The sequence below is a fragment of the Chanodichthys erythropterus genome, chromosome 8, assembly GCF_024489055.1.
Source record: "Chanodichthys erythropterus isolate Z2021 chromosome 8, ASM2448905v1, whole genome shotgun sequence".
Classification (NCBI taxonomy): domain Eukaryota; kingdom Metazoa; phylum Chordata; class Actinopteri; order Cypriniformes; family Xenocyprididae; genus Chanodichthys; species Chanodichthys erythropterus.
In genome coordinates, this window is record NC_090228.1 from 1,010,669 (window position 1) to 1,037,427 (window position 26,759).

General features: G+C 37.9%; 1 protein-coding gene across 2 annotated transcripts; it reads right to left on the reverse strand.

Moving 5' to 3' along the window:
- Positions 1-7,499: 7,499 nt before the first annotated feature.
- Positions 7,500-21,029, reverse strand: zgc:165507 (uncharacterized protein LOC561188 homolog). Of its 2 annotated transcripts, none has more exons than XM_067390777.1 (5): positions 20,948-21,029; positions 13,026-13,251; positions 12,328-12,471; positions 10,193-10,990; positions 7,500-9,042 (listed from the first exon to the last, which is right to left on the reverse strand). In XM_067390777.1, the coding sequence occupies exons 2-5, from the start codon at positions 13,237-13,239 to the stop codon at positions 8,783-8,785; spliced, it is 1,416 nt and encodes a 471-aa protein (XP_067246878.1). In that variant the 5' UTR covers positions 13,240-13,251; positions 20,948-21,029; the 3' UTR covers positions 7,500-8,782. The 2 variants fall into 2 exon arrangements, with proteins under 2 accessions (XP_067246878.1, XP_067246876.1); XM_067390775.1 differs by lacking the exon at positions 20,948-21,029 and adding an exon at positions 13,348-13,486.
- Positions 21,030-26,759: the final 5,730 nt, after the last annotated feature.

The following is a 26,759-nucleotide window of genomic DNA, read 5'->3' on the forward strand; positions in this document are numbered from 1 at the left end:
AGTACGATGAGGGTCTTACGCACAACATCATATTTGCTCATTCTTCCATCCGTGTTGTTATTCATTAATTCAGAGCGTATTTGCTTAAGGTTGCAGGTGTGTGTTAAACTCCTTCGATTCGAAGACTGCGGGTCAGAATCTGAGCAGATGTTCGGTGGGATCTGATGATGTTACTCTTTATTTCACTTTGTATAATGTTGATATATGAGTCAAACTCTCTCACAAACCAAATCTGCTCTGATACCAGTCAAATGTATATTTTTTAAGATTCAAGTTTTGTCTTTCTTTGCATCTTTCGCTCTAAATGTGCTGCAAACTTCGCCTCGGCCATGTTTAAACGATCAGATGGCCAGAGCTGGACGTCCATTTATTCCTGAGCTTCAGACTTCATTAAAAGCGCAGATGGATCTGCTGTACTATTTGATTAATGGCCATACGAGAGCTTGAAATGAGATGCATTTTAATAAGGCCTTGAAATTCATTTGAGTTCATGTCATTTTGACTGCTTCACCTCATCTTGAGTCCCAGAATAGAAAAGAAAAGCCTCAGTTCTGCTTCTTCCCTGCGGTCTCGGGTAACTTTCACATGTTCGCAGCAGTAGTTTAGTGCTGAACTTGCACACATATCTGAATGATATTTAAGTAACACATGTTGTTGTACATTATGAATATACTAGAGATGCACCGATACTAAATCTCTCTGCCGATACTGATATAGGCTAAAGTTCAGAATTATATCTGCCGATAATGATAGTTTGATTTTCTTAAGGAAGAAATATCACCAAACTAATGCTGTAAAATACTCATTTGGTACATTACTATAATATTAGAGGCTACAATTAACAACAGAGCTCAAACTGTTATATTAATCTGCTATTCATTTTCAGATATAATAATCACACTCAAATAAAAACTGAAATGTTTGTTTACGGATCAGCTGCTCATAGTTTTCATAAACACTTGTCTTCATGGCAAATTTATTCAAACAAACATACAAAAATATAATTAACAGTAAATAAGCTCCTCTCTAGTTCGTTAATGAGATAAATGAGGCGTTTAATTGAAGTCTTTCCACGGTTCAAACATAAATGAGACATGATTCATTTCAGTAAGTTGTTCTGTATCTTTCAACATACCTTCTGATGTTCATTCATGTTTTTCCTGCTATATTATCTTGCATTAAAGTAAAAAAGACTTAACTGAGGCGGAAAAGCGATTTGTCACGTCACATCTAAGAGTGCCAAAACAACGGTTTGTTTGAATTTCGTGATAAAATGGACATATTTTGAAAGCTGAGCACAAAGATCGTTGAGATTATTGGATGAAAGGCGCGACAAATAGTTTAATTTAGGGTCGCATAACTGGCAACCCTGGCTTTAATGTCGCTATGTTTTAACTGTTATTGCGTTATTGTCGCGTTAACTTCAATAGCCCTAAATTCAACACGAGAGAGATTTTCTTCACACACTGTATGAGTTGAAGTCTTTCCACCCCTTTTGATTGACAGGATATAATCGGTGTTTTTAAACAATAAAATAGTGAAAATAATTGCTTTAAATAAGTGCATCCCTATAAAGGGATCCAGAACTGTTTAATAATGAGGTTTAATGTACATTGAGTGACTTACATTCAACTGATATCAAAGAAACAGCTAATAAAAATATGTTCTTTGAATGTTTTTCTAATGTTCTCATTACGTTATGAAAAAAAGTATGTTTTAAAGACATTTTTTCTTGGTTGTGTGAACGTTGAGGGAACATTCCATTCTATCATTCTTCAAACATTCTGTGAACGTTACTTTTGAATGTTCTAACATTTAAAAACCGTTAGACGAACATCGAAAACATTATTAAAGACCAGATAATGCTGAACAAATGTTCTATTAACGTTACTGGAAGAACGTTCTGAGAACGTTCCCTGTTAGCTGTATTATACACTGCAGTGGAGAATGAGAAACTGGACGTGCTTCATCTTCAGAGTGATTGTCACCGGGCGAGAGGTTAATAGCATGTGAACGTTTCCATTTTCAATTTCTCAAACAAAGGTGAAGCAGGTAGAGGAATAAAGCTGAGGTGGGATTGAGCCTGGAGGGTCCGAATAACCTCCACATCATTCAGTGTTTGTACAGCAGAGCAGAAGCAGGTCCTCTGTGTGTGTGTGTGTGTGTGTGTGTGTTCTGATCTCTGAACAGCCATTAGAAGCTGAAGCTCATCTAATATTAACTGCACATGCATTAGAAACTGAAGCTCTCGCTCCATCCGTCCGTCTCAGTTCAGTTTCAGAAGCTGCAGTGCAAAATAAACCTGACAGTAGAGTGAAACTGAACAGCAGGACTGTCAAGAAATAGGAAATGCAAAGTTATATTTTATTTCAATTCATTTATTTGCATGAAATGATGAACAATGTGAATATGAGCTCTGATGATGATGATGGTTAAAACATCTGCTCAGATTTAAAGTTCCAAAAAGGAACGAAACAGTATTTAATTCTTTTGTGATTGTTATTAAAGCGATTTTGACTGTTTCTGCAGTTAGAGATCATGTGTGCTGGATGTAGTAATGACGCTCGTTCAGGGTGTCGGCGTTGAGCGTCTATCAGTGTCGGTCATCAGTGTCGTCTCGGTCAGAACACGCTCTTGTGTTCGGTGTTAGTGGAACGTGAGCTTCACACAAACCGCAGCTGATAAGAGCTGAACATTCATCACAAACACCTCCAGATTCTGACTGAAACTTCATCACACCTCCTGAGAGCTTCCTGTGGAGAAATCACAATCTTTTGTTTTAAAAGATCGAAACCGACATGCAGGAAGAGATCTAGACCAGATCAGCATATCTGATCATGTGACCTTTTCATGACCCGGTCAAAAGCAGAAGATCTGTAAAATAATAAATAAAATAATGAAAGAAAATAATAAAAATGACTTTCCTTGACACATGCATTTTATACTAAAACATTTTTGTCAACTTGTCAATTATTTATTCATTTATTAATTTGTTTGTTTATTTATTAATTCATTAAATCATTTTAATTTATTTATTCATTTGCTTTATGTATTATTTGTTTGTTCATTTCTTAATTAATTTGTTCATTTATTTTTTCATTTATTCATTCATTTGTTTATTTGTTTTTATTAATTCATTCATTAAATCATTAATTAATTCATTTTTATTTTAATTTATTAATTCACTTTGTTCATTATTTATTCATTCAGTAAATCATTAATTTGTTTATTATTTCATTCATTTGTTTTATTATTTTCATTCATACATTAAATCATTCATTTTAATTTATTTTTAATTTATTCATTCGCTTTATTTATTCATTGTTCGTTCATTTATTCATTCATTTAATCATTTCATTTATTAATTCATTTATTTATTTTTATTAATTCATTCATTTTTATTTATTTAAATTTTAATTAACTTTATTTATTCATTCAGTAAATCATTCATTTGTTTATTCATTCATTTGTTTTTTTATTATTTTTATTCATTCATTAAATCATTCATTCATATTTTTTTATTCACTTCATTCATTTATTTGTTCGTTCATTTGTTTATTTATTCATTAATTTTGTTTATTCATTCATTAAATCATTCATTTGTTTGTTTATTTTTTCCATTTATTCATTCATTTGTTCATTCATTCATTCATTTCATTAATTCTGTTTTATGATAAATTGCTAGACAATAATAATCTGGAGTTTTGTTAAAGTCGCATCTATCAAATGTTTTTAAACACATTAATAACTTTCATAATTAAAACTAAATAATCTCTGGAGTGTAACACTTACAGCATCAATATGATTATGAATTCATAACTATAGGTGCGGCTGCAGTCCTCCAGACCTCTATGAATATCATTACACACGCCTCAATCTGTCATCACAAACAAACACTGGCTTTCTCTTGCTCGACTTTATGGATTTTTAGCGTCAGCAATATTAAAAAGTGCAAAGCAGCTCTAATACGGCCTCAATTTACATGATTAAACCGTCTGAAAATCACCTTCAGACACATTACAGCAGCTCGTCTTCATTAATCGCTCGTCAGAATCAACCTTGACGAAGATTCAGCAGCGGGAAGGACGTTTGCTGTGATCGACTTCATCTGCACAACAAACACTGAACCAGGATCAGTCATGAAGTCTGGAACACTGAATCACAAATGATCAAACAGTTATCATGCTTTTACGCTGTGACCCGAACAGACTCGCAGGAAGTGACACGCATTCTTCACTTCCTGTGCCGCTTTCATCTGATTCTTATTTTATCCGATTATATTCAGTCTCCAGCAGCTGCTCGTGTCCCACAGGGTCAATATGTTTTGCTTCATCCATAACATCACGTGTGGTGCAGTAGATCTGGAGAGTGACCCCTGAGGTCAGTCACGGGTCACGGATCGCCGACAGAGCTAAAAATGTTCTAAGGTTTTGCTAACGTTCCCATTTAGTTTAGATTAGAACTACAACCACAAACAAAAAGTGTTAAGAAAAACTACAAACATGGCGGATATGAGAAACCGACTCAAGTTGATTTTTGAAAAGAGTTGAAAGTGGATCAGACCGAGCACACAAAAAAACTGTAGCCAATCAGGGTAGGGGGCGTGTCCACTCGTGATGGGGGAGGAGAGAGTGAGCCAATCAGGGTAGGGGGCGTGTCCACTCGTGATGGGGGAGGAGAGAGTGAGCCAATCAGGGTAGGGGGCGTGTCCACTCATGATGGGGGAGGATAGAGTGAGCCAATCAGCAGTAGGGGGTGTGTCCACCCATGATGGGGGAGGAGAGAGTGAGACAATCAGCAGTAGGGGGCGTGTCCACCCATGATGGGGGAGGATAGAGTGAGCCAATCAGCAGTAGGGGGCGTGTCCACCCATGATGGGGGAGGATAGAGTGAGCCAATCAGCAGTAGGGGGTGTGTCCACCCATGATGGGGGAGGAGAGAGTGAGTCAATCAGCAGTAGGGGGCGTGTCCACCCATGATGGGGGAGGATAGAGTGAGCCAATCAGCAGTAGGGGGTGTGTCCACCCATGATGGGGGAGGAGAGAGTGAGTCAATCAGCAGTAGGGGGCGTGTCCACCCATGATGGGGGAGGATAGAGTGAGCCAATCAGCAGTAGGGGGCGTGTCCACTCATGATGGGGGAGGATAGAGTGAGCCAATCAGCAGTAGGGGGCGTGTCCACTCATGATGGGAGAGAAGAGAGTGAGCCAATCGGCAGTAGGGGGCGTGTCCACTCATGATGGGAGAGAAGAGAGTGAGCCAATCAGCAGTAGGGGGCGTGCCCACCCATGATGGGGGAGGATAGAGTGAGTCAATCAGCAGTAGGGGGCGTGCCACCCATGATGGGGGAGGATAGAGTGAGCCAATCAGCAGTAGGGGGTGTGTCCACCCATGATGGGGGAGGATAGAGTGAGCCAATCAGCAGTAGGGGGCGTGTCCACCCATGATGGGGGAGGATAGAGTGAGCCAATCAGCAGTAGGGGGCGTGTCCACTCATGATGGGGGAGGATAGAGTGAGCCAATCAGCAGTAGGGGGCGTGTCCACTCATGATGGGAGAGAAGAGAGTGAGCCAATCGGCAGTAGGGGGCGTGTCCACTTATGATGGGGGAGGAGAGAGTGAGCCAGTCAGCAGTAGGGGGCGTGTCCACTCGTGATGGGGGAGGAGAGAGTGAGCCAATCAGCAGTAGGGGGCGTGTCCACTCGTGATGGGGGAGGAGAGAGTGAGCCAATCAGCAGTAGGGGGCGTGTTCTCTATGATAAAGAGACCTCCACTGCATTGTATGCTTGTGCATTTTGGGGGCGGAGTAATGAAGGGAGGGGCGTGTCTGTTTCAGTAATTGCTTACTGCACCTTTAAGCAGAAAGGTTTAGATAAAGGGCTTTGGGTGATTAATAATCAGTATATAACCTGATGAAAATATATTTATTCAGTGTTATCCACATTATTTCATCTGCAGCAGCATTGTGAACTTTCATAAAGATATGTTTGGCCATTGACTTTCAAATGCATCATTCAAACACACGACGAGAGTCTTGATGAAGTAGTTTGTCGCTTACTCTTACTCACACTCACACTCAAAAGTATCTACTTTTTCTTCACAAAAACACTACATACTTATAGAGCATAGTACAAGTATGCGAACTGTGATGCAGCAATGGATTTATCATTCAGACTTTATGCACCTGCTCCTTCAAGACATTAAAAATGAATAACTGTATAATTAAACAATTAAATTTAGCAATTAAAGTCTTTAAAACCACTCAAATGATCTCTCTCTCTGCGGGAAATAATAATGCTCTGAGAGAAAGAGATTCATGTAAAAGCTGTATTGTCGGTGAATCTCGGTAGTTGTGAAGCGGAACAGCGACTCCTGCTGGTCACTTACAGGAATTACACTCCTGCAGAATTCACAAGATATACAGTAGTTTGTTGAATCGTCATGCATGTAAACATATTTAAGAATCAGATCTGCTGTTCGTGAATTCATTATTATTGAAGCCATAATTATAATATAAAAAGTCATCATTTTGACATAAAAAGTTTAAATGTGCACTATATGTAACTTTTTTGTTCACAATTTACTAAGTGTATATAATGAGCTGGGGTCATGAATCCATCATGAATTCATCTTCCAAACCGTGTTTTTGTCTAATCCTGAATCACGGTACGCTTATAATAAGTGTTTATTTTCGGACTATTTTAGGCCACAGTACCTCGCCATAGACATAAACAGAGAGAAGTAGTTCCGGCTACAATGTTCTTCCGCAAAACGCATGCGGTTTTGTTTATTAACCGCTAGAGGGCCACCAATTTAATAATTATGACATACTAATTCATAATAATGAGATTAAAAGTCTAAATTATGGCATACTAATTATGACATGTCATAATTTAGATTTTTTAAGTCATAATATGACATTTTTGTTTTTCAATGTAATAATTAAGAGATAAAACTTCGAAATTATGACTTTCTATTATGAGTTTGACATGACTTATTTTTAATGTAATAATTATAACTTAGTATTTCATAATTTCTACATTTATATCATAATTACGATTTAGTAGTCTGTGTCATAAATAATACGTTCCACCAAAGCATGTTTTTTTCTTATGTGGCATGAATGGGATCCATATTTTTCTCTAAAATCACAAGAAAAATAATTAAGCTATTCAGGCAAAATGAGAGTATTCTGACCATGTTTTTTTTTTTAAATCTGTTAAGTAAAATCTGCTTTTGCCATAGTTATTTTCTCGACCCATAAATAAATAAATAAAATCTCTAATAAGATAAAGCATGTTTCTCTTTCTGCAGCTTAGATCGTTACGCCATTGACTCAACCGATTCGTTCAACAACACTGATTCATTGATTCATGAAGCACTGAATCGAAGCTGATGTTCACAACACAACAGAATATTGAACAAGATAAGGAGAATCATTGCGTTAAGATTTAAGTAATTATTGTATAGTAACATGAAATCCCCTCAAAATACAAAACATTTGATTCACTGAACTGCGAAGTTACAGATCTCAAGGCATCTTCCAGATGTTGTGGTTTAATTTCAAATTTCAGTACATCCATAATTACGAACAAATGAAGTGAATACAGTCACAACAACATACCATGAGGTTAAAGATCCAGTTAAACTGATTACATTTATTGGCTAACTTTAACAATTACCAAAAAAGAAAAAAAGAAGAAGCATGAAGTTAATAATAAAATACAAAATAATAATGCATGTGAATGTTTTAGTGGCAGTTTGGTGCATTTGGTCTGTTTGTGTTTCCTGACAAACATGACAACAAATGATTAAAAAAAAGAGAAAATAAGATACAAAACAAAATGATGAACATAACCACATCATTAAATAAATATGATTAGTGTCGTTAGTTATTTACATACTATAAATAGCACATCATCATCATCTTCTGGCATTATAATGCATACATAATACTACAGTAAAGGTAATAACTTAATGATAATTATTAATACCTCTGGTGCTCGTGGACGTATGACAACAAAAGCTTGTGTTTTGAAACAGACGTGAAATTTGTGAGTTGAATTCCATTCAGGACATTCTCAACATGGGCATTAAAAAAAGATATGAAACAAAATAGAATTTAAGATGCATTTCATACAGTATATTATATAAGCATCTTGCCTAGTAAATTTACATCAGCAAATTCATTAAATATAATATATACACAGTTCATAGTAGAATAATAGATGCTTACTTTTTATTTAAGGCAATACATCATTGGTTAAAGAGTGTTTATGATGCCACTCTATAATCACATTAAACCGTCTGTATGTTTGCTGTATATAAAATAACCCCAAAACAGAACGAAACCCTGAGGACTTCTGGTGTAAATCATATTGCTTCAAGCTTTTAGATTTGGTAATAATGATCAGTAATAATCCTCAGAAGTAATTTTGGTCAGGAACGGATTCATAAGGCTCTAAAGCATCACACAGATTTACATTCAGTAACATCAGATCGGATTGCAGCCGCTTTATACACTAATACCTGTGTGTGTGTGTGAACGTATAAAACAGACTCAAATGAGCGACGCATTGAACACAGAACCGTCTGCTGTTCTAATGCGGGCGTTTGCTGAACCTGAGCCACGAGAAATGAGCGACACAAAGCCTGTCTATATCAAAGTGCGCGTTTAGTTGAAGGACAGGTGCTGATTTCCCCGTCTGTGATCTGTCTAATGAAGCCTCGTCATGCTGATTGACTTTGGCAGTGTCTTCACAAGTCCAGTGTTTGCATAGACGTTCAGATGTTTGTTTCGCACTGCATGACGCCGTCTTTATTCCCACAGAGCTGCTGCGCCGCTTGATCGTCTGCGTCGGTCTCCGTCTGCGCCGGCTCCTCCTGCTCGGCCTGTTTGTACATCTCCTCGCGCTTGCGCTCTTGGTCCAGCAGCCGATAGTTGATGAAGTTCCCGATGAAGAGCCAGATGCTGGCAAAGACGACCACCGCTCCGCAGCACAAGTACATGTACTTGTAGTTCTTTGTGATGTCCACTAATTTCCCTGCAGATCAAATGTCATGCGTGTATTAGCTCAGCGTGATTATAGAAAGTGTATATGTGAAGTGTGCTTCAATTTGTACAAAGAAGAATTACATTTACATGAGGAAAGACAACAAAAGAAATTACATTAATTAGTGTTCATGTCTCAGAATTTATCCTTTCCAATCACCCTCCTACCACTCACCTACTTCAAGCCATTTCTTCTTCAGTTGTTCCTGCACTCACTCACATTATTAACACCTCTCTTCACACTGGTACATTTCCCACAGTATTTAAGCAGGCTCGGAAAACCCCACTCCTTCAGAAACACACTCTAAATGCAGCAGCTTCACTCCTGAATCCCTTCTTCCCTTCATTGCAAAAACACTTGAGCAAGTCGTGTTCAACCAAGTCTCTGAGACTGGCAAGAGCAGCATGCAAATCATCAGACTCTGTCTGCTGCTTCTGACACAGTTAACCACTAGATCCTCCTGTCAACTCTCATGATAATGGTTCAAGTCTTACTTCTCAGGTAGGTCCTTCAGGGTGTCTTGGAGGGGTGAAGTCACAACATCTACCTTCTGGAGTGCCTCAGGGCTCGGTGTTTAGACCGCTTCTCTTCTCCATCTACATGTCACCACTGGGATCTGTCATTCAGAAACTATGCTGAAGACACACAACTCTACCTCTCGTTCCAGTCAGATGATCTGACAGCAGCTGCTCGCATCTCTGCCTAACTGACAGACATTTCTTGCTGGAAGGCACTGATGTTTGCCTGTAGAACAACCACTGGCTCTGCACCTCTATACATAAACTCGCTACTTCAGACCTATATGCCTTCCTGAAGCATGCATTCTGCCTTGTGGTGCCATCCCAAAGAGCCACAAAATCACTTCCACAGATCTTTACCTGGACTGTTCCCTGCTGGTGTCTAACTCAACCCAAGCCATTTTCAAGAAAGACGCATCTTTTTCGTCAACACTTGACCCAATAACACTAACATTGACTATTATATTTTTTTCTATTCAAAAAAAGGACTAACTGCTACTAGTCACAGCACTTGCGTATTGTTGCCCTTTTGTTGGTTCATCTGCTTCTATTGTTCTCCTCATTTGTAAGTAACATCTGCTAAATTATTAAATGTAAATGTTTAATGTATCGTATGTTATCACCTGCCAGCGGCGGTCCGATGAGCACCGGACAGCACTCCACAATGGTGGTGAGACCCACGGCACTGGAGAACCTCTGAGCACCCACCAGGTCCATCAGCGTCTCGAACAGAACCGCGCTCACCATGCCGAAGGCGAAGCCGAAGAAGATGGCGTACACCACCATACCGGTGTAGGTCTCGACCAGCGGGCATAGTAGGTGACACACGCCGTTATACAGCACGGCGAAACTGAAGAAGTACTGGATCCTGGGCCGAACCCAGCGAGAGTTGGCCAGCAGGCCCATGGACGGCCGGGCGAACATGTCCACGAAGGCCAGGATGGAGAGGAGAAAGGCTGCTTGGTACTCGTCCACACCGTTGTCTTTGGCAAAGGGCGAGAGGAAGACAATCGGCGCGAAGAAGCCCAGGAACATGATGACGTTTCCTGACAGGTAGATGAGGAAGCCGCGGTGCTTGAAGAGCGTCAGGTCCAGGTACCTGTTGACTGTCTGCCAGGCTGTGGCCTTCTCCGTCTTGGACACAGCTGGTTTCTCCTCGATCGGCTTGCTCTGGTTTGGCGGGCCCACCAGGGGCCTCATGAGCGACCCGGCCACACAGCAGTTGAGCAGAAGCCCACCGAGAATGAGGAAGCTTCCCCTCCATCCGTACTCGTTGATGAGATACTGGTTGAGCGGCGCCAGTGTGCTGAGGAACACAGGACTGCCGGCCATGGCGAAGCCGTTTGCGATGGGACGCTTCTTGTAGAAGTACTTCCCGATCATCGTAAGTGCCGGCTGGAGGTTGAAGGCCAAACCTAAGCCTGTGAGAGGAAACAAGACACAGGACGGTTATTACTTGGTGTTTGACCACATCACCATGAGCACGAGTGCTAGTGATGATTGAGTGGCTGATTTCCCAATCCAGTGAGTTAAAATTGAGCTTTGTGTGGGTACATCAGATTGATCCACATTGGTTTGCCAAAAATCACACTATTAAATCAGCCGTGTTTTTACATAAATCCTCTATTGCAGCTTGTAAGAGACTAAAAAATATGAGAAATGATGAGCTCCTATTGTGTTGATAGTTAAGGTTACACTGTTTGTGTTGGGGGTCAAATTGACCCCATTGGTCGGCGCCAATAGCCTCGTGGGCAGTTGCGCTTTGGGCGTACCGAGTTCATGTCCCAGCTCGTGGACCTTTCCCGATCCCGTCCCCCCCTCTCTCTCCAACTTCGCTTCCTGTCAACTTACTTTCCTGTCACAATAAAGGCAAAAATGCCAAAAATAAATCTTTAAAAATTGACCCTATTGGTTTCAATGCAATTCACCAAAAATAGACACTCTGAAAAACACTTTTTGCGTAAAAACCTATAACGTAGCTTGTAAGAGACTAAAAAAATATGAAATATGAGAAATTATGAACCCCTGTTGTGTTGAAAATGTGTATTTCAGATTGACCCCTATTGGTTTCCATACATTTAATAACCAAAAATTGACACAAAAGAGTCATGTTTTTAAATAAAACCAAAAATATATAAAAAATGAGAAAACTCCTGTTGTGTTATTTTGACCCATATATTTTTGTTCAAAATTGGCTGTACAGACACATAATAAAAACATGTCTTTGATGCACACTGAGGTGGAAAAGACTACAATTAAGTATAAATAGTGTGTAACGTTGTTTGTACTTAGTGTAAATAATACTTATTGCTGTTTGTACTTGGTTTAAAAAGCCTGTCTTTTTGTCATGTCTGGTTTTTGTCATGTCTTGTTTATCATGCTTCTTTTTAGTGCTGCAACAGACTAGTAATTGAGATCCCAAAAAAATATAGCAAACAGAAACACAGATTTATTTTGACTGTGAAACTCAAATAGATGAAGAAACGGCAAATTCTCCCTAAAAAATATTCAGAAGATGACTCTCGAGTAAACTTCAGGTCTTATAGTCTTTGACAAAAGGTTTTCTGTTCTACTCTTTGCTGCTTGATTTTTGGCGAGATGTACGGAAACCAAATGGGGTCAATTTGACCACTAACACAAATGTTGTCATCATGTTGTGTCTCTCCAAAATAAACTGAGGAAAAAGTCAGAAAAGTTCAAGAAGAAAGAGTTTAACCAGCATTTCAATCGGTTTGAGTGTATGTGGCGTCCGGCTCACCCCCGATGACGCCAATGCAGATGTAGAGCTGCATGACGTTGTTGCAGAAGGAGGCGCTGATCATCCCGATGGCACACAGAAACCCGCCCAAGATCATGATGGGACGGCAGCCGTACGCGTTCACCAGAATACTGCTGATGGGACCTGAAACACACACCCCAAACCTGCTGAAGTCCAGATCCACGAGACACAAAACAACACAAGCTCATTACTGATCACACAGGCCCATTACACACACACTCATAGGGTAAAGTCCAAGAGAAAGTAATGATGTTCTCTGGGGTGGAACGTTTTACTTTAAGTCTTATAAAACAGATGCATCGTGGGATATTTGGTTTCACTAATGATTTTCATTGCTGAAATGAGAAAAACACCTGACGGAGGAGTGTGTGTGTGTTCTCTGCATGTTAAGGACAAATCTGCATGTTAATGCTTGTTCATAATAAAACATGCTGATTTAATTTCGGAGCGGCCTGCATTACGTGCGACGCTGGTCAGTTTGATCTGGACGCGTGTTTAGGGTCAATCTAATTAGTCCAGTAATGAATATCATTTTGTGTGAACTGAAAGTGGTTTCTCAGAACTGCTGAACATCAGAAGAACTAGTGTGTCGACATTCATTACACTGTGATCTTTTCATATTTCCACCTCTTTTCATTTCTGAAACATATGAGAAACATCATCTCCGTAAGTTTTACCTCCAGCGTACATGACGGCTAACATGATGGAGGAGATCCAGGCCACCTGACTGTACGAGGCATCGAAGATCCTCTGGATGTCTTTGAAGAACACAGTGGTGGCTTTTGGGAAGGCGTACGAGAATCCGATGGAGATGAAAGCCCCGACCACCACAGCCCAGCCCCACCCACCGTCTGGAGGCGGAACGGCTGGGGGTCCGACAGGTAGAGGCATCACTGGATATCACTGCAAGAGACACAGAACAAAAGATTTACAACTAACATTCAGATTCTGACTCAACCAATGACAGGAGTGTGGGGCAGGGCTGTCTGTTTGACTGACCAATGGGAGGCGAGAGGCTGTGTTCAGGAAACCTGTTTGGAAACAAGTGGTTCTTTCTGTAACCTTGCAGAAATGACACACTGCGGATTCTGTTTTTAGTCTCTGGTGGGCAGACGGTGAGCAGATATAGCAGCTCTGGGTGGAACGAACCTGTGAATGAGCACTAATTAGTAGCAAACACACAGATGAAAATAGATGCATTCATTTAGTTTCATTGTATTTTAGTTTAGAGCTTTATTAATACCCATGGGGAAATTTGCTATCATGGATCTTCACACATATAGACAAAAACTCAACTGCTTATACAAATGATAACACATTGTATGGCAAATAATACTGAATCAACTGTACTGAAATGGATCATATCATGACATTAATTCAGCTTTGTCAATTTCAAGTCAAATTTATATAGAGCGGTGCGATCATATAGTTAATATACAGTTATATATCCAACTTTATATAGGGAGCGGTGCGATCATATAGTTTATATACAATTAAATAATATACAACTTTATATAGGGAGCGGTGCGATCATATAGTTTATATACAGTTACATATGCATCTTTATATAGGGAGCGGTGCGATCATATAGTTTATATACAGTTATATATCCAACTTTATATAGGGAGCGGTGCGATCATATAGTTTATATACAATTAAATAATATACAACTTTATATAGGGAGCGGTGCGATCATATAGTTTATATACAGTTACATATACATCTTTATATAGGGAGCGGTGCGATCATATAGTTTATATACAGTTACATATACAACTTTATATAGGGAGCGGTGCGATCATATAGTTTATATACAGTTACATATACATCTTTATATAGGGAGCGGTGCGATCATATAGTTTATATACAGTTACATATGCATCTTTATATAGGGAGCGGTGCGATCATATAGTTAATATACAGTTATATATCCAACTTTATATAGGGAGCGGTGCGATCATATAGTTTATATACAGTTACATATACATCTTTATATAGGGAGCGGTGCGATCATATAGTTAATATACAGTTATATATCCAACTTTATATAGGGAGCGGTGCGATCATATAGTTTATATACAGTTACATATACAACTTTATATAGGGAGCGGTGCGATCATATAGTTTATATACAGTTACATATACATCTTTATATAGGGAGCGGTGCGATCATATAGTTTATATACAGTTACATATGCATCTTTATATAGGGAGCGGTGCGATCATATAGTTTATATACAGTTACATATACAACTTTATATAGGGAGCGGTGCGATCATATAGTTTATATACAGTTACATATACATCTTTATATAGGGAGCGGTGCGATCATATAGTTTATATACAGTTACATAAACAACTTTATATAGGGAGCGGTGCGATCATATAGTTTATATACAGTTACATAATATACAACTTTATATAGGGAGCTGTGGGATCATATAGTTTATATACAGTTACATATGCATCTTTATATAGGGAGCGGTGCGATCATATAGTTTATATACAGTTACATATGCAACTTTATATAGGGAGCGGTGCGATCATATAGTTTATATACAGTTACATATACATCTTTATATAGGGAGCGGTGCGATCATATAGTTTATATACAGTTACATATGCAACTTTATATAGGGAGCGGTGCGATCATATAGTTTATATACAGTTACATATACAATTTTATATAGGGAGCGGTGCGATCATATAGTTTATATACAGTTACATATGCAACTTTATATAGGGAGCGGTGCGATCATATAGTTTATATACAGTTATATATGCAACTTTATATAGGGAGCGGTGCGATCATATAGTTAATATACAGTTATATATCCAATTTTATATAGGGAGCGGTGCGATCATATAGTTTATATACAGTTATATATCCAATTTTATATAGGGAGCGGTGCGATCATATAGTTAATATACAGTTATATATCCAATTTTATATAGGGAGCGGTGCGATCATATAGTTTATATACAGTTACATATACAACTTTATATAGGGAGCGGTGCGATCATATAGTTTATATACAGTTACATATACATCTTTATATAGGGAGCGGTGCGATCATATAGTTTATATACAGTTACATATACATCTTTATATAGGGAGCGGTGCGATCATATAGTTTATATACAGTTACATATACATCTTTATATAGGGAGCGGTGCGATCATATAGTTTATATACAGTTACATAATATACAACTTTATATAGGGAGCGGTGCGATCATATAGTTTATATACAGTTACATATGCATCTTTATATAGGGAGCGGTGCGATCATATAGTTTATATACAGTTACATATGCAACTTTATATAGGGAGCGGTGCGATCATATAGTTTATATACAGTTACATATACAATTTTACATAGGGAGCGGTGCGATCATATAGTTTATATACAGTTACATATACAATTTTACATAGGGAGCGGTGCGATCATATAGTTTATATACAGTTACATATGCAACTTTATATAGGGAGCGGTGCGATCATATAGTTTATATACAGTTACATATACAACTTTATATAGGGAGCAGTGCGATCATATAGTTTATATACAGTTACATATACAATTTTATATAGGGAGCGGTGCAAACATATAGTTTATATACAGTTACATATACAATTTTATATAGGGAGCGGTGCGATCATATAGTTTATATACAGTTACATATGCATCTTTATATTGGGAGCGGTGCGATCATATAGTTTATATACAGTTACATATACAACTTTATATAGGGAGCAGTGCGATCATATAGTTTATATACAGTTACATATACAATTTTATATAGGGAGCGGTGCGATCATATAGTTTATATACAGTTACATATACAATTTTATATAGGGAGCGGTGCGATCATATAGTTTATATACAGTTACATATGCAACTTTATATAAGGAGCGGTGCGATCATATAGTTTATATACAGTTACATATGCAACTTTATATAGGGAGCGGTGCGATCATATAGTTTATATACAGTTACATATGCAACTTTAGATAGGGAGCGGTGCGATCATATAGTTTATACATACTATAAATATGATATACTATACTATATACAACTTTATATATAGAGCTGTAATATAAACAATCATGTAGCCGAGATTTGCTGTATTATTTATATAATATATCGCTTTGTGAGTGTACTGATGCATATCTAGACACAGTTTCAGATGTTTGGTGTGCTGTGTGTATTCAATGGTTTTATAATCTTTCGCCATTTATCTGCATACTGAAATGTGATTGGTCTTCTCTTCCTTGCATATATTTCACCATTTTATTTATACACAACCAGAGACTTCAAACCAGAACTTTAACACTCTCCTCCTGCTGCTGAGGAAACGGTCGAAATCTTGACTTTGATGTCCAGATAGTGTGAGTATGTGAGAGAGATTTAGGGAGATTAAAGGCCACTAAGACAACAGAAGTCATCACTATGGCAACAGTGTTTACAGCTGTCAGTCACTTGTATAAAGCTCCGCCTCCAGATCCCTTTGGAATCTGCCTCCTGCTGCTTGAGTCAATGGAAACGTGGGCGGGGCTACAGACATAACTAATCATTGTTTACAAACCAAACAAAACTGGAGTGATTCTTATCATGTGATATTTCAGTTCTGAAGCCAGAAGTTTCACACACAGCGCTCATGTGATGTTAACACCCCAGAACCAAAGCCCTGTGTAAGATAAGCTTTTGTTTTCAGCTGTGCTCTTCAAATCCAAATATCCTTCCTGCAAAGGTATTGTAACTGATATCACCACATGCTGACTTGAATTATTGTGCTGGTGTTTCAAAGTAATAAACAATGTGACATTGTTCATGTTGTGACTACAGCAAACTGATCTACAGTAAAAAAACAAATCTTTCTTTACAATAAATGACTCTTGATTTGATATTTTTTAGTTAACGGTGATGCAGATCCAATCAGAAGCTGAAGTGATGTGATTGGCTGACAGCACAGACTCAGGTGACACTGTTACCCGACACCTGGAGACATCAGCGCTTGTTAGCCTGAGTGAGACATAATAAGGTCTCATCGATGACCATGTGACCAGTGTGCGGTTCTGACCGTCCTTCAGCTTCAAGGTCCCAGTGGTGAGTGCTGCCTCATGAATATTTAATTAGATGGCCTTCCTCATCTTTAGGCCTGATTTCTCCTCCTCTACAGTTCACATCACAAACAGCTGAATCTGTACATGTGCTCAGCTAACAGAAAACATATTTCAGTAACGTTAATAGAACGTTCGCTCAACGTTATCTGCTCAGAAACATTAATTGAAGGGTTTTTACCTGAAACATTTCAGGTGTCAACGTTTTCTAAATGTTTCCGAACGTTCTGAGAACATTCAAAAGTAACGTTCCCATAGTGTTTGAAGAATGATGAAATGGAACATTTAAACATTTTATGTGAACATTAGCCAAACATTATCAGAATGCTGGGTGATCACATAAGCATCATCTCTGTTCATCTGTACGGCACGATTCAGGCACAATCATATTCAATGCATTGTGAAAATCACTAGACAAATGAAACAGACCTAATCTCAGGCTGTTTTCAAGGCCTAATATTTCCAAACTCATGATGTTCTGGGTCACCGCGAGGCCGCTGGATTTCAGTCAGTCTGAATCTCGTCTTGAGAGTTTCTTCACTGCCGTCAACTCTTTATAGTACACTGAAAAAACCTGCTGTTTAATTCAACGAACAGCTTTGCAATTATTAATGAAACTGACTAGCAGTGAAAACTGTATCTATACCGAATTTCATCGAGTGTAGGTCAAAGTTTAAGACCTCTTTAAAACGTCTCAGTGTGTTTGAATCAGAGGAAAGACCTGCTGACTTTTCTCCCGAGGTCACTTTGAAGGCCGAGAGACGTGAAGTTCAAAAACAAGATCTAGAGTTTCCCAGACTTCAGAGGAACAATAGACGCCGCTGGTCCACAATCATACGGACGTGCGTCTCCACCTCTGTTTGATATTTCAGAAATATCCGAGATATCATAACATAAACGTACATAATGTACACACGTCCACTGAAACAATAACTCACATTAGACGCTGCTCTATCATGAATCTATAAGGCCTTTCATGTCCTCCAGTCCTTCTGTCGTCTGATCGAGAGTTGAGTTTTTTCGCAAGTAAAAGTCATTTATTATAACTGTACAAACGTCCACCGTGTCTTTTTGCTCTGAAATCTATACTGATTTTATCAAGTAAACGTAAGAATAACTTTGATATTGTTAGTAATATTTCAACTGGACTGAAGCAACTGAGGTTAAAAAAAAACACATGAGTATCAAATATGATATTTGATATCATCACATTTCATTGTGTTTTAAAACTACAGAGCTTTGATCATAAAACTAAGCATTATAATAATAAGACATTATTATTAATATTCACATACATTTTATGTAAGTATCTGATATATTGACTTACATTACAAGCATTTTTTGCATAAAATTGAGGTGTTTTTTCCCCCATATTCTCATTATATGAGCCATAAAAGCCTGATGTAATAAATATGATACAAACATATGCATTTTTTGTCTAAAGGTCCAATAAACGGTTGCATTCAAAAGAAAATAGATTTTTCTGACTATTATATCAGCGTTGTTTCAGGGTCATTATCATGACCTTTGACCTTCTTCAGCAGAACAAACTTTTGCGTTTTTAAACACTCAGTCTGCGGTACAATAATAACTAGTCCTAATACATGCTTAAAGTGAAAACTACTAGAGATGCACCGATATATCGGCTAATAATCGGTATCAGCCGATAAAAGCAAATTTTCACACTATTGGCTGATAGTTTAAAAACAGCTGATAGTCAGGGCCGATATCTCCTGTCAATCAAAAGAAGGCAGGAAAATGCACTGCAATTGGTCTTTATGTAAAGAAAATGCTAAGAAACCCGTTTGATGTTCAATATTAACAGTAATTATATGAATTAATAACATCCAGAAAGTTGAGAAATATTAATTTCATTTTCAGAATTTAGTTAATGCATGTTAATATTGGCGAAAGTTTTTCTATCAAAATATAATAATTAAAAATATAATTATTAATTATAATGAAACTATTATTCATTTAAAAGAAGGTATAAAAGGCAGAACCCTGAAACTATCGGTATCGGCAGATTTCACTCTGAATAACCGGCTATCGTATCGGTGGAGAAATTTAGTATCGGTGCATCTCTAAAAAATACATATTAATAGATAATATATATAAAGGATGCACGATATATCGGCCACCATATCGGTATTTATCGGCCGATATATGTCCATTTTTAATGTTATTGTTATCGGCTAGATAAGAAAATTCAGCCGATATATTAAAGCCGATAAATAATGGATTATGTCCAGCTGAGACGCTTCAGATGCGCACTGTTCACCATGATTGGTTTAAAGTGCTTGAAATATGATTGAAAATCACTTCAAAAAGGAAAATACAGTTAAGTGCAGTGCAAGTCTGTCATATAATTATAATGAGATCATCATAATTGTGTGTTTTTAATGGTGAAACATTTGTTTTTGTAATCAGGCTCTCAAAATTTATATTCAAAATTGTTTTATTTAGATTTATCGGCCAATATATCAGTTATCAGCTTTCAAATATAAAGAATTATCGGTATCGGCCATAATTTTTATATCGGTGCATTTGTTTTGTTTTGCAGGAAAATGAGCCAGACTGATTCTAGAGTCTCGTGGAAATGACAGCAGCGCTGGAATCAGTTCCAAGCTCATGTGAGACCCTAAAGATAAACAAATACGTTTGTAAAGCGGTATGTTGATGAAAGAGCGCCGGGCGTCTCCTTCAGGACGCAGCGTGAGCCTGTAGATGTTTGTGCTTCAGCGGTCTTTGCATTCCTCCCGGTGTAAAACATACAAAACATTCATTATTTAAGATAAAACTTAAATATTTCAAAAAGTTGATGTACTAAAATATCTCAAACTAAATAAAAGTGACAAAAACACAACAAAATTACTAAAACTTTGATCAAAATATAAAATATAACTAAAATATTAACAGAAACTAACTGTACAGTGAGGTCGGACTGAGCTCAGCAGCAGTTTAGGGTGTTTCTGTCTGATAATGTAGCGGTTATAATATCAGATAACACTATATTACATTATTGCGGCCTGCCAATGATATCATGCTCGTCTTTATTTCTGAACATCATAAACACATGCTGAATCTCCTCAGACAGAGACGCCCGTCACGTGACCCGCTGAAGTGACCCAGATGAGCCAAACCCGCTTACAGCATGAAAGCCGGATAAATATAGAAGCGGCATTCTATTCACTTCTACTCTCGGGATGCGGAGGACCGATGCTGATTCAGACCGGATGCAACCGGTCCATGTATTCATTAATATTCATCACATTTGTGCATTCATCACAATAATCTGCAGTCGGCCTTATTAAGTGTGAATGTATTTAAATGGAAATATATTATCATGATGTACATCATCATTTGTTGATATTTCCTGTTCAGCATCATTCTGATAACGGGACTGTCCCGGCAGCGCCAAACACATCATCATCATCATCATCATCATCATTATCATCATCATATCACAAATTACCTTCAGGTCCGGGTGTCAGTGTGCTGTCCGTCTCTCTGACCTTCAGTCGCTGCTGCAGAAAGACGCTCCGCACGCGCGTTTGAATCACTCGCTCTGCGGACGGATGCAGTGACGTCACTCGCGGAGGCTTGGCTCATGAATATTAATGAAACAGCGTGACGCGGACGCTACGCGATTGGTTACGAGGCAGGCGTGTGGTTCGGTGGGCGGTGCAAGGAATACCAGTCAGTTTTGTATCCGGGAAGTTTACCGTCTGCAACGTCGTCACAACGTAAAATAAATATTTATAATGTAAGGGAGCGCACGAGCGCAGCTCTTTGTTTGTTATTCCAGTCACACAATTTTAAAACTCTTAAACGGGGTTTATTGTACTGAAACAATCAGCAGGGAGAAATATATTTTGTCGTAAACACGTTCTTCTGCCAAAGAGGAAATACAAAAATATCACATTAATCAAATGAGACCGTTTGGAGAAACAGGTTTGGATTAACCGCAGTTTTACTCGGAACAAAGTAATTGTCTCTCAGATGGACACGTGATCACTGAGTGCGGATTACTTCACAACAGCGAATATGCCAACAAAAATATGTTGTAAGAACATTGTTGGTTTATGGCATTAATAAAAAAAATAAAAAATAAAAAAAAAGCTGTAAAAAAATAAAATAAAAAAGTTCTAAGAATGTTTTGCTAACGTTCCCATTAAGTTCAGACGTTCAAAAACTTTTTTGCATAAAACATCGGAACGTTACATAAAACAATTAAAAAAAAAAACATTAGATGAACGTCCAACTAAAACATTTCAGGGGAAAAAAAATATTAAATTAACATTTTTATGCTAACGTTTTGAGAAAATTATTAAAGGATTAGTTCACTTTCAAATTAAAAATCCCATATTTAATCACCCCCATGTTATCCAAAGATGTTCATGTCAGTCGAAAAGAAATGAAGGTTTTTGATGAAAACATTCCAGGATTTTTCCCATATAGTGAACTTCAATGGACTCCAAATGGTTAAAGGTCAAAATTAGTTTCAGTGCAGCGTCAAAGGGCTTTAAACGATACCAGACGAGGAATAAGAGTCTGATCTAGAGAAACCATCACTCATTTTCTAAAAAAAATAAAAATAAAAATTATTAACTATAAATGCTCATCTTGAACTAGCTCTCTTCTTCTACTTCTCTATTAGAATTCCAGCAGTGTAGACACTGCTAAGTTTTACTGCCCTCCTCAGGTCAAAGTTTGAACTAATTGTTATATACTTGCACTAGCATATTGTATATGACAATTTAGTTCAAACTTTGACCTGTGGAGGGCAGTAATACACTTAGCAGCTTCTACACTGCTGGAATTCTAATAGAGAAGAAGAAGAGAGCTAGTTCAAGATGAGCATTTATGGTTAAAATGTATAATTTATTTTTTAGAAAATGAGTGATGGTTTCTCTAGATGAGACTCTTATTCCTCGTCTGGTATCATTTAAAGCCCTTTGAAGCTGCACTGAAACTGACATTTGGACTTTCAACTGTTTGGAGTCCACTATATGGAGAAAAATCCTGGAATGTTTTCCTCAAAAACCTTCATTTCTTTTCGACTGAAGAATGAAAGACATGAACATCTAAATTAAATTATCAGGACATTTTTATTTGAAAGTGAACTAATCCTTTAAGGACCTTTGAACCAATGTTACTGGAATAACGTTTGTTCATAACTTGTTTATGAATGATTCGTTCATTTTTTGCCAGTCACGTGACAACTGAACAGAAGGACTCTTGAATCGAACTAATCATTTCTGTTTCTCATGAATTATATTTGGCTGCTCTGTAATGATTTCCTAATTCAGAATATGACTGCGTACGAAAATCTTACTTTTAATTAGCTGTATATCCAACTTTATACAGAGCTGTGCGAAAATATAGTTGATATATCCTTATCCAACTTTATATAAAGAAATATTCATGTGTTCTGAGAAAATCATATCGAAGTCTGGTGTTGAATAATGTCACTGCCTCCAGGTGGCGTCATTGAGCTGATTCAATCAGATTTTCCACTGGAGTGAAACCTGATGTAGATTCAGAACTTACATTCGTCATGCTGTTTCTGCTCTCTGTTTTATGTGTAATTGGATAATCTAACACACACAACTGCATGGGATACTGTATGAAGCTTTAGATTGTTGCAAATAACTGCTGTTTGTGTGTTTTTGTTACTCTTATGCATATTTTTTGTTTATTTGTATTTTTTGTGTTCTGTCTTTGTGAAGTTGAGTTGAAGGTGGTGGATCTTCATCCAGCAAGAAATGTCGGTCAGGTAGGCAGAGATGCGAGCAGCTGCTGTCAGATCATCTGACTGGAACGAGAGGTAGAGTTGTGTGTCTTCAGCATAGCAGTGAAAGGAAAAGCCATGTTTCTGAATGACAGATCCTAGTGGTGACATGTAGATGGAGAAGAGAAGCGGTCCAAACACCGAGCCCTGAGGCACTCCAGAAGGTAGATGTTGTGACTTCACCCCTCCAAGACACCCTGAAGGACCTACCTGAGAGGTAAGACTCTCTCTCTCACTCTCTCACACTTTATATAAATAACACAAACAAAGAAGATAGTCAAACTAAATAATGAAGATAAAAACTAGAACAATCCAACAGGGAAAATATCCATATAGTGGACTTCTCTGAGGTTCAACGGGTTGAAGGTTGACATGGGCGTGAGTAAAGGAAATACTAATCCTTTAAAATCATCAGCTGAATGATTACATATCCAGTAAGGTTGTTGTTTTGTGCAAACATAGTTCTGTGTAATTGTGGTCCATCTTTCTCATGTACTTCCATACACTCTACAACACTGCTAGATTATGCATTTCAAAATATGCCTTAACGGCAGGACAGAGAGAAACGCACGTGTTGAGACGCTCTCGCTGCTCAATCTGGTTTTGTCATTCAGCGATGTGATCGTCAGCTGAGATCTGTCTCTATCATCGGGCCTGTTTTAATAATGTTGGACGGGCCTCAGTCGGGGTGTTCACATCTTTGGCTTCACTTCTGTTGCTTTTTCTCCTTTTCCATTCTCAGTTTTTTCCCTCTGCAGTTCTGGGAGAAGATGGATCGCTCAGTGGAGCATCTGGCCTCTATTTTTACAACTTCTTTCACACTAGAAGTCCTGCTGAGAGAAAAATGGATCATGCCGTCTCGTATCTGTTTCGTCATTCTCAGAAACATTCTCTCTAAACTAAATAACGTTAAAAGAACGTTGGTTGAAAGTTATCTGGTCTTTAATAATGTTTCTCAAAACGTTAGAAAAAAGTGTTGTTAATAGAACATTTTAGTTGAACGTTTTTTAAATTTTACTGCTTCATTCAAAAGTAACGTTCACATAATGTTTGAAGAATGATACAATAGAATGTTAATGAACTTACATTTGATGGGAACTGTTCTTAGAACATATTAGAGCTGATTTTAAAGCATTGAGATTTTTTAAATCGATTACAGATCCGGTTGCAGATTGGTTCTTTATTTGAGGGATGATTTTGTATTGTAGTCTGAACTTGTGTGTGTTTGTTGAGCTGTAAATGAAGAACTGCTCTGGTGAACAAGATAATTACATTTCAGACACAGTCAATAGTTGTTTCTGCCCCAGTCGATGTTTAACAACCTCAAACGTGATCACTAGTTTACCATACAAGTGCACTAATTAGTGTAGTGTGTGTCCTGGTTTGAATTGACAAATACAGATACAGTAGAATATAAAACATCCAGATGTTCGTTCACTGTAACCCCCTTTTGCTGATACATGAACTTCATTAAGATCATTATCAAAGACCAGATAACTTTGAACGAACGTTCTATTAAAGTTACTGGAAGAACGTTTGTTCATAACGTTAAGAGAACCTTGAAAGAACGTTCTGAGAACATTATTAAAGACCAGATAACATTGAACAAACGTTCTATTAACGTTACTGGAAGAACGTTTGTTCATAACGTTAAGAGAACCTTGAAAGAACGTTCTGAGAACATTATTAAAGACCCGATAACATTGAACAAACGTTCTATTAACGTTACTGGAAGAACGTTTGTTCATAACGTTAAGAGAACCTTGAAAGAACGTTCTGAGAACATTATTAAAGACCAGATAACTTTGAACGAACGTTCTATTAACGTTACTGGAAGAACGTTTGTTCATAACGTTAAGAGAACCTTGAAAGAACGTTCTGAGAACATTATCAAAGACCATATAACTTTGAACGAACGTTCTATTAACGTTACTGGAAGAACGTTTGTTCATAACGTTAAGAGAACCTTGCCAGAACGTTCCCTAGCTGCTAACAGAAATATATTCTAAGAAAGTTTTTCTAACATTAAGTAATGAAAACATTATTTCTGTATGTTCAAAATGTTTTAAAAATGTTTTTTCTTGGTTATGTAAACGTTAAGGGAACATTCCAGTGTATCATTCTTCAAACATTATGGGAACGTTACTTTTCAATGTTCTCTGAACGTTCTGAAACAAGTAGAAACATTTAAAAAAACGTTAGACGAGCGTCCAACTGAAATGTTTCAGAAAAAACATGTATAATTAATGTTCTCATGCTAACGTTTTGAGAACATTAACATTGGCATAAACACTGAACGAACGTTCTATTAACGTTACTGGAAGAACGTTTGTTCATAACCCAGAGAGAAGCTAGGTCGAGGTCTGGAGCGTCTGGGCTCGCGGCCCTGAGGACAAACTCAGTGATTCAGTGTGTAATTTCATTAATTATAAGAGGCATGTATGGTGAGCGCGGAGTGTGCCGCACACTGCTCTCTTTATGAGCGGCTCGGACTCACAGAGATGGGTTGTGTTTGAGAGCGGCCACACATCGCACACAAACACCTTCCACATCCCGACCTGTTCAGCGTGCAGATGCTCACTTCATGTTTGACTCTTTGTTCATGTGATCCGTGTATCTGTTTTTGTGCACGTCTCTTTAAAGCCTGACATGAGATAATAGTAGAAAATGAATAATTTATTAAACGTTGACTGATAAAGTATGGATCATGTTGATATGATACAGCAGCTTTTTAGGGTCAATGATGAAACAGTGATAGTGATTCTTGCCTGAACAAACACCTGAAGTTCCAAAATACCCAGAATTCCCGGCTCCTCCACAGACCGCAGTGCAGATACCTGCAGGAATGAATCCGTCCGTCTCTCTGCACAGAATCGGCCCTTCTTCCACACGTAAACACCGTCAGCTGTAAAAAACACGGCCGTTCCACCATACCACCCCTCCGCTCGTGTTTGTACTGGCTGAGAGGAGCCATCAGAGCAGGGCATGCTGGGAAGACACGTTTTTCTGCTGGCTGTTGCTATTCTGAGTATAATGACTGGCACCTGTCCACAGACCCCGAGACTCGCTCTCAGGACTCGATTTAAGGGGTCTGGACCACAGAGAGAGAGAGAACGTACAGTCATCTTTTACACTAAAGATACTACATTCATATTTTTTAGTCATTTCATCAATAAAAACTACTAGATTACAAGTAACACTAATTATGTAATCAGATTACTTTTAAAGTAACTAGTAAAGTAACGCATTACATTTTACATTACAATTAAATATGTTACTTTTTCTAATAAGTATCGCAAACCCAGCCTAAGTGAGAAAATAGTAACACAAAAGTAACAACGCATTCCATTCCATAGAAAGTAACAGTTACTTTTTTAGGGAGTGACGCAATATTGTAACAAATTACTTTTAGAAGTAACACCGCAGAAGCAGACGATCATCTCAGTTCTGTCTGTTTGCTTCTGGCCATATTCATGATTAGTAATGAAAGCAC

Bases quoted from the DNA above. Each gene is read 5' to 3' on its own strand.
- zgc:165507 (XM_067390777.1), bottom strand. From the start codon at position 13,239: ATGCCTCTACCTGTCGGACCCCCAGCCGTTCCGCCTCCAGACGGTGGG. The intron at 12,472-13,025 runs GTAAAACTTACG...TGTGTGTTTCAG, and splicing joins AGCCGTCATGTACGCTGGAG to GTCCCATCAGCAGTATTCTG. The intron at 9,043-10,192 runs GTGATAACATAC...TTTGATCTGCAG, and splicing joins CATCGGACCGCCGCTGGCAG to GGAAATTAGTGGACATCACA.